This window comes from Mus caroli, chromosome 3 (genome assembly GCF_900094665.2).
Source record: "Mus caroli chromosome 3, CAROLI_EIJ_v1.1, whole genome shotgun sequence".
NCBI classification, from domain to species: domain Eukaryota; kingdom Metazoa; phylum Chordata; class Mammalia; order Rodentia; family Muridae; genus Mus; species Mus caroli.
Window position 1 is genome coordinate 49,108,733 of NC_034572.1, and position 9,458 is coordinate 49,118,190.

The 9,458-nt window shown below is 43.6% G+C and overlaps 1 protein-coding gene across 8 annotated transcripts in view; it reads left to right on the forward strand.

The window, feature by feature from the left end:
- Positions 1–9,146, forward strand: part of Dclk1 (doublecortin like kinase 1) — a 296,817-nt gene extending 287,671 nt beyond the window's left edge. For all 8 annotated transcript variants that reach the window (XM_029475006.1, XM_021157493.2, XM_029475007.1 and 5 more), the window contains one exon: positions 3,645–9,146. In XM_029475006.1, the coding sequence (XP_029330866.1) occupies positions 3,645–3,702 (58 nt within the window). In that variant the 3' untranslated portion in view covers positions 3,703–9,146. The remainder of the gene's footprint in view (positions 1–3,644) is intronic.
- Positions 9,147–9,458: the final 312 nt, after the last annotated feature.

Here is a 9,458-nt window from a genome sequence, read left to right on the forward strand (position 1 = left end):
TATCCTAAACCTGTCAGCTTAGGCTTGCTTCTAACATAGATGCTCTCTCAAGCCTACTGCTTCACCTCTCATAGATAGTGTTAGGACCCTCTTCCCTGGAGTCAGTGTGGGGATGGAAAGGCTTCCAAAAGGAAACAAATGCAGAACAAAGGGGTGTTATTCTAGAAGAGCCACTGTCTGATAAAGATTCACAGTGGATCTACTGATGTTACCAGTCAGTTTTGAGTAATACCAGGAACTAGACACTGGAAAATTTTTACTGTCAACCCTTTGCCAAGACTGGGACAAGGATTGAGACTTTATGAGGAATTGTAAATAAGCTGGACTTTGTGGAAATTGACCTGTCAGCTGCTTGCAGGATGTACTGGAGACTGGGTACCCCAGAGGGAAGTAGGTGACCTCTGTTAGAACTCTTCATATTTCAGTAGCCACAGAGTTCATAATGTATCTATTGCGTGCTGTGAACTGTGGAGGACTCAGAGGAGGTCTAAGACTTGACCGTGGCCCTTCGCAGACTCTAGCAGATGCAGAGGAGAACAGTCACGATTTATGTTAGACACACAGTGAACACACTACATACCACCCTGGAAATGGGTATGGACGAGCATCTAAAATGAACCACAGTTCACAGAGCTCGAAATAGAATGTGCAGGGGCTCAGGGAGCAGAGGTTTATGGAAACAGGTAGTTTTTGGTAGTCTTTGGTTACAGTTGCTGATGACTACTGCAGTGGCTCAGATGGCAGAAAACCCTTGTTTCCGTGGTGCACTACACCTAGAAGGTCACAGTTCCCCAGATTTACAGTGGGTTGAACTCGCTCGGTCATGATTTACTGTTCCCCGTGATTTTCTCCAATGGGCAGCATGCAGTCTTGGAAACTGTCTGTGGCCCGGGGTCTTCTCCCTGCTACTGGGGATGAGAAGAGGGTTGAAGTGAACTGTGCAAGTGTGGGGACTCTGTTTTATCCTGTTACAATAGATTACAGAGTAAATGCTTTGCTTGGGCCTTGTGTAAGACAGGCATCCTATTCTTAGTGTAGTATATGGGCAAAGCCCTCCACTTTTACTGAGCCTCAATATCAGTCCTATAAAGACAGAGCACTGGTCAGAGATGCCCTGTACAGCCTTTTTTCATTCTTAAGCAGCTGTAAATCCAACTGCCATGTGACCCTTAGTCCAGCATATGTGATCATAACACACCTTTCTAAGAAGTGCTGTGAAATTAAGGAGCGTACAAGCACACAAAGGCTCATCTAGGAAGGTGAACATTTAGAAAGCTACTCATTAGGGAGGGAGATTGGCAAGTGGACCTGAGCACCTGACGGCAGAGCAGGGCTTCTCTAGGCAGAGGGGCAAGGAAGGAAGATAGTGAGGAAAGGAAGTTGAAAGTGAGGGACCGACTGTGCACAGCTGTGCTCAACCTGAATGCCGCCGGCCTCTGAGTGAACTGCATTCTGTGTTTGTGGAGAGGTGGCTCACTTCAGTGGCACGTGACTTAGAGCAGCCGAACAGACAGGCAATCATAGACATCTAAGGGAGACCAAGGGCTGACTACTTGAAGGTCCTTGAGAATTCAACAAGGAGAATCACAGAGTCTATTTCAACAAGTCTGCTGCTGAATTGTTGCCTGGGGAGATGCAAGAGCGCAGAGGAAAGGGAGGGGGAGTTGGCTTGTTGCAGGAGCCTTCTGCTGCCACTGCTTAATTTTAGAACACTATCTTGCATCAAGTTACAAAAGAGAAAAGAAAGAGTGCCCCAGACCTCTGTAAGCCTTGGCTTTTAAAACTTTTCAGAATATCCATTTTTATCTACAGCAATTCTGTAAGTGTGAGAAGAGGCCACGCCTGCTCCTTGTGTTTAACACTGAGGGAGCTGAATGAATGGCCAAGTCAGCCACAGCCAGAGCGGTGCACACTCCCCGTGCATCCTTTCCATGTCTGACCGCCTGTGTTCCTCCATCAGCATATTCTATCCAAAGCCAGGGCGTTTTCCAGCCCCAGAAAGGTAGAAATACAACTGTATTTTTTTTATGACCGGGAGACGAGTTTATATTACCCTTGGATTAACTACAGAATGCTTTTTATGTTAGACAGACTAAATAGACATCTGTTTTCTACAAACATCCAACTCCACACAAACAGACCGTTCTCAGTTTGCTTTGAAAAGCAAAATACCATGTGTTGTGACTTTACAACGTTTTAAATAAAGTTAGGAATTTAGGTTTGTGAGGCTGAGGCTTTCATGAAATCGGTGGGTTGAAGACCAAAACCTACACAGAGAAGGGCCTTTAAAATTCAATGAGGGGCAGAATCAGAGCAGACATTTCAACAGAGCAGCCATTGGATGGTTGTTTTAGCCGTTCTGTGAAGCGAGAAGTGAATTATTAAAGTTTATCGCCCTCATTGGCTTCTAACACTGTTACTCAGCGCGTGCATCGTTTTTAAAGTGGGAACGGCTCGGCCTAAGTAAGCCATTTACTGCCCGGTTCTACACGCTGTCGCTATCTCGCTCTTTATTACTTCATTTTGGAACTTTGATTGCTTTCTTTTAGATCTAAGACTGTTCTAACGCTATTCTGCCATCACATGAGCAGCTTAGTTTTTACTTTGTTCTCAGAACTAAGCTGGCTATAAATTTATCTCAGTTCTTTGAAGAAGCCAACAGTAAAATTTCAAGAGGAGAAAATGGTGGCAAATATCCTCGAAGAGGGAAAATAATCTCCTAAAAGCAGACTAGCCTCCGAGCTATGTCCCTTTAAACTGGGGCTTGCAGGCAAGGAGATTTTGCCTTTCTACTGTAACCCATGTTCAGTACTTTTCCCCCTCTTTGAGCTTTGTACCTGCTTTTCTGCTTTCTGTCAAAGTTTTTCTATAATAGACCAGTCCCTCCCCTCACCCATTAAATCTGAAATGAAGTCACGCTGTCCCTATACTACTGATGTTGTAATAACTGCTGGGGCTGAAGCCAGGTAGCACATCTCAGAGATATTTCCTTGGGAAAATTAGGCATAGAGACAAGAAGTTGGAATTCTCAGAGAAGAAGAAGATTAAAAATCAACAAAACAAAAAACCAACAAAACAAAACACAACTCAGTTTTATGAAAATTGACTTTGTAAAGCAAAACCCATAAAATGTGGTCCCTGGGCTTAGTTTTATTCCAATCCAGGTTCCCTTGCAGGCTTTGGCTTCATTAAAATTCACCCAACCCCTCCCAAGGTTCTGCCTTGTCCCTTCATCAGCAGACAATAAGATCATTTAGAGTGAAAATCGCTAATGCAGGCAGAGCTTGTGACTCTGTCTCCACCTCTGACAACTTTATCACCCTTTGGCTCTATTATCCCTGTGCCCTAAGCTGCTTGTTGGCCAACATGACCCAAGGAGCTTTCTTACCTGTCACACACAAAAGACTGAAGCTCCGTTTAATGTGGGGTGAGAGATAACTGGTGGCACTGGGTAGGTTGCTGACTGCGACATTGCCTGCACCTGCTGGCTTCATGGGCAAGGATGATGACTGTCGACCTAAGCAAGTCATGAGGGGCAGGTTAACCTGGCCAGCCAGAATACTTTCCAACTGCATACTGTCTAGAGTCTCTCTGCCATGTCCCCTGGCCTAATTGTCCTCTTTCTCATTTTATGCCCCTGCTAGACCACCGCTCTTGATAAGGAGAGGCAGGTTTTCCGACGAAGACGCAACCAGGATGTGAGGAGCCGGTACAAGGCGCAACCAGCTCCACCGGAATTGAACTCGGAATCGGAAGACTACTCCCCCAGCTCCTCTGAGACTGTTCGCTCCCCCAATTCGCCCTTTTAATAAGACCCTTTTACTCGAAGTCCTAGCTTAACCCTTTAAGACTCTGAGATTTCCCCCTCCCCCCAAACTTCTGTAAAACAGGTTCATCTGATCTATCTAGCACTCAGTGCTGAACGGCAGAACAGAAAGTGTGTTTTGGGTACCTTTGTAGCAAGTTCCCTTTACTGAATGAGAAGGCATGTGGTGTTTGTGACAATGGTAATTTGCTGCTAATTGGGGTCCTTAAAGGGTTAAGGCTAATTTGCGAATTTTTTTTTTTAACATAGAAGTAATGAATGTTTTCATCGGTCAAACTAGAATCTGCAGTATGGAACATAGCACATGTTAGCCCTCTGAGTGCATAGAATTTTCTTGAGAATCCTTGCTGGGGAATTTTTCAGGCCCTTGAATATCTTCACACATATTTCTTGATTTTACTGCAGACCAAGGGGCACCATAAGACCCAAAAAATGTCCACACAAGAAGAGTATAGAGAATGACACACTGCCAATCCTTCTCTGTGGGTTTAGAAAATGACAGGTTTTATAGCATCAGCAGATGCATCCATCTTTTCTTAACCATCTTAGGAAGAAGGGAAGTCCCTGTCCCTAAGTAGTAAGCTGGTTAGCTGCAGAGTCTTCTCTGCTTTGATTGGAGAGAACTGGGTCTGTTGCAGCCTAACCCTAGTGATTGACAGTGTCTCTCCCTGTCTCCATACAAAGATATGCTGAAGACGCCCCTGCCACGCTGCTTCCCCATTACCTGCTGCTACTGCCAGGCAGACCCTCGGGGAACCACCTAGCCTTGGCTTGTGCTTGGTGAGTTGGGATCTGTCTGCTCAGGATCAGAAGAGCTCAAGAAACCACTGGTAAAAAGAGCAATAAATTACCAGGTGCTCTACAGGGCTGGGAATCCAACCAGCAAGGGAAAGCAAGGCTCTGTGTTGTTTTTGTTTTGTTTTGTTTTTCTCAGCTGCTTTTACACAGGACCGTAGCCACCAGTGTGAAACCAACACAGAATGGAAAAGATCTGGGGCAAGAGGCTAGTGCTTTGCAAAGAGGCAGAAGGGAAAGTTCAGAGGAAACACAATCCAAAAGGTTCTAAAATGGGATTCATAGAAACAAACCGATTCCATGGTAACTCTAGGTACCAGGAAGTCAGTACCAGCAAGTCTCCCAGAAGATACCTTGGCGGCTGAAGCCGCCACTCCCGTTCATGATTTTCTTTACTTTAGTGTGGTCTCCAGTCCTCCAGAGGGGATGTGTTGCTTTTCTGGTCTGGGGCCAAAGCCTGCCTGGGGTTGGTTTTTCACTCCTGTTACACAGTCCGTCTCCCAGGCCTGAGTTTCTTAGGGAGCCGATTGTGTTTCAGAAGGTGGGCTTGTGCTTCTTCACTATATCCGCGCTCCAGAGGGATGCAGGAGGCAAGACCCAACTCAAACATTGCCCTAATGTTTTCTCAGTTTTGACTCAGGAGAGAACAATTTTACACTCCAGGATGACAACAGGCCCCTTACTTGCTCATTCTTGCTTTGAATGTATTTTAATGTCTTGAAAGTTATGAACAATCTTCCCAGAGTCAGGTCTTTATTTTCGAACTCTACACTGATCTGCAGCTGCTATGTTTATAAATAGTCATAGGTTCTGCACATTCATAGATTTTTAAATGACAGAATCCTACATTTCCTGCTCTTTCACATTTAAATATAACATTTATTTAGTTTTTCTTTTCCTTTTTGGGAGTCCAGAAATGATACACATAAAATCACAAAATGGTAAATCTGTATATTATTTGAATTGGGTGTTGGGGCTAAGGACAGGGCACAGACCACCAGAAAGGGTGTCGATTTGAAGACAGAGTTCATATCGGTAAGAGACTAGAATTGGTCTGAAATCGCTACTTTCTGTGGGACAGAAAAGCAAAGCGCTATCCTAATCAGCAAGTGATGGCATCGCTGAGCCTCAACTCCACGTGTGTGACTATAAAACACCCTGTGGCCAAGAGCAGATTGCCACTTCCCTTTCTCTGAATTACTGCTTTCCCTGGTCATTAACGTATGGCCACAGCATCCTGGGGTACAGGCCCACAGTGCAGGGCTCTGGAACATTTCCATCAACATTTTCTCATCAGGTTGCAGAAGAGCAGCTCAGAATTCAGAGCCCAGGCAGAAGGACGATCACAGCACATCCCTATAGAATTTCAGTGATCTACGCTGAATAAATAGTGGAATGTAACCTGTCAAGTAGAAATATTGAGCAATCAGATGGAATGCAGTAATTCAGTAATCTTGCCAGCGTCAAGCTACCAAGATCTTAGATGTCAGAGTTGTAACTCAGAGGGTGAACAGACAAGCACAGGCTGCTGACTTGGTGCATCCAGACCGCTTTGCTGTATTCTACCCAGTACAAATATCCTCCCTTCAACATTCTCAGAATAGCTCCAGTTTGAAATAATTAAGTGGTGGTGTTCTTTGAATTTCTATAACCAAATCAATCTTATTTTTTGTTTGGTGTATCATAGAACAACTATGTGCCATCATGGCTGTGTATCGCTGTAATTATCCACTGAACCATCATGACTGTTTCCATATTTTTGCATATTGAATATAACTCTTACGGTGGTAGTCTGGTGATGGGAACTGCCTTTCCTTTATTAGCAAGACCAGTCTTATGGTATTGAAAGGATTCTTTCGGTCTGAGAGTAGAGTAGTTGAACACTCCTTCATTACTTGCTTCCTGTAAATCAATTCTGTAGATGAGACCCATTTAATGAACACATTTCCCCCTCCACATTGTAGAAGGAACCACTTTATTTGTCATGATCAATAAATATGTGAATTGTTCCAAACCATTAGAAGGAAAAGGTAAGGTCTTCAGTCCCTGGAAATGTTCTGGCTGTAGTCTTCACCTGACTCCCACGTGGTATGTATTAACTTAAGTCGAGGGGAATTAAGAATAAACAACGGAAAACACTTGATGCTTTGCGTTCGCTGAGACTTCCCTGCATGCAGTCGGCTGAGCCCGCTTATGAGTGGTGGTTAACAGACCTGTCACATAGCGTTGAGAGAGAACAGTATATCTGTGAATGAAGGCTAAAATTGCAATCCTTTACCCTTTGAGGCATATTTCAGTTGAAAAAAACAACAGGAAAGAAAAATTGTCTCAGAGGGCCACAGAGCTACCGAATCACCAGGACTCAAGCACGTTAAATCATGGTTGTTTGCTGGCCAAAGGCATGGGCTAGACAACTCTATCCCCCGTGCTGAAGTGCAGTTGTGCTGAGGGGGAATCGTCTCCACATTACTGCACTGCCTCTAGTCCTTCTCTGGGTAAAGCCCTGTCAGCGTTTCCATGATAAACTTCTATTCTGGAAGGTTTTTAATTTGACCATAAAAATGTGCCTCAGGCTGAAGTTTGCTAGTCAGGGCCTGTGCTGAAGAGTGAGGGGGGGCACATCTCACCCTTCTCAACTCCCGAGGAAAAGTCAACACAGAGACGGCTGGTACATTGTCTTCATTGTGATCCCAGAGTCTTGGAATACACCAAGATCCAAGATGGTAATTGTAACATAACTATTCATTTGGATATGTTCTTTTCAAATTGACTCACCTAACACATATCATAAAATAATTTTTATTATTTTAACTTGTTAATTACTATATGATTTTCTCTCACTCTGTCTGTCTCTCTCTCTTTCTCTGTCCCTCCCCCTGCCCACACACACACACTTCTCCCTCTGTCCAAAGATTTTAAGAACTTGACCTTGATCAGCTCAAAGGTCCACTTTCCCCATGAGCTACCTGCTACTTCCATTGGAAATTTGCACAAAGAACTCTCTGACCCAGGGGAGCCCGGGGTTGTACGCTGTGTGGAGGGTCAGATACATGCTTCTTTTGGAAATCTGGGTTTCCGGGGTTTTAATCATCAGATTTCATGAAGCCACCCTAGTCTGTTGGGAGAATAGCGGTCCAAAGAGCCCCCAGAATTAACACTTTTGTCAACTCAGATTTGAAGCCAGCGTAAAATAATACACTTCCTACTCTCCTGTTTAAAGGCAAATAAATCAGAGAAACTTGAGGACATAGGAAACATTGGATGACTACAAACGTGCTTTACACTTGGGCTCTGCGGGGCTTACACATGGAGCAAGTAAGAGCTGGGACCCTGGGACGTCAGATGGAATCTTTAGTTTGTATGTAATTACATACAGATGGGGGAGGTGCTTTAAGGGGCTCTTTTGTTTTTTAATCATCCCAAATATGCAGCCAGCCAGCCAGCCAGTAGCACTAAGGGTCATAAACTGCCGGGAAACAGGAAATCCAAGGTAGAGGTTTCGAGTGCCTCGGCTCAGGCATTTTTGTTTGTTTGTTTCTGTTGCTGGCTCTAACATGGGGGCCTCTGTGGTCAGTTTTCGGTAAGTGAGCATCTAACTGGCAGGTGTTGTGATCATGCAGTTTGCCCATAGAGACAAACAAGGGGTGTGGATTTATTGCTTTCTGTCAAGAAAAGGCAATCTCATACATACCTGTAAATTTCCTCAACATTTTTTTTTGGTCAATTAAACTGAGACCCTTAATGTTACTTTAATGTAAAATTGTATATTTTTGACTGTGACATACTTTATTAATTTTAAGTAATTAGTGCTTAAGCCTTCAGAACTGTTGGTATCAAGAGTAGGACTTTAAAGTGGTGTTAACTTAACAATGCTAATTCATTCCAAGTCACTCAGCTGCAGTCAGGGACAGAGTAGAATAGTTAGCTCTCTTACATGCCCCTGACATTAAACCCTTGGTGTGTTCAAAGAGTAAATAAAGAGAAATTGAAGCTGGCTCAAGGTTAGAGTCATATCCTTGACAACTTTTTTTAAAAAATTTTATTAGGAAATTAATATTAGCCTTTTTCATTCTGGCTGAAAGAAAATTATTAGAGGATTACTTGAGTGTGAAATTGAATAGTACTTTGCCCCTGCATACTAAAGAGGTGGGCTGGGGACTTGACACATTTAACAAGTTTCCCTCAAGGTTTCGATTTGGAGAAAACAAATTCAACATTTCCTTTGGAGAGTCTGCCCTTGTCACTTGCTGCATGGATCGGATGACGTAGGTTAGTGTCTGATTTTGGAATCCCAATGAAATAACTTCCAAACAATTTGTCCCCATGATTAAAGGTGGAATGGTATCCAATTTCCCCCTAATCCTTCAGTTTAAGCTCATAAATTGTAGGTGAATGTGGAATGAAATCATCTGTGATATATTATGTTCATTTACCAAACGAGCTCTTTTGATGTTGCCTGTTTTTATGTAAAACATGTTCTTAAACTAATAAAGTCATATCTCTTGGTGTACAAATGATTCACAAAGCCCTTCGCTGCTGGGCCAGCTCTTTGGTTTACATTGCCATGATGGTAAAAATCTCATACCGGTTCAACTTGGAATTGCCACATTCAGTCCAGAGAGGAATAACCCAGCTGTGTTCCGGGTTGGGGGTGGGGTACTCCGTATACGAGGCTTTAAAAATTAGTCATGCGGTCAAAATGTAGCTTTCCCACATGTCCTCCACAGCACAGTATATATTTCATGAACATAATTCAAAAGCAACTATTCCAAAAATGTCCCTTTTCATATATTACCTCCCTGGCCTGGCCAGTGACTTGGACAAACACAGAGAAATC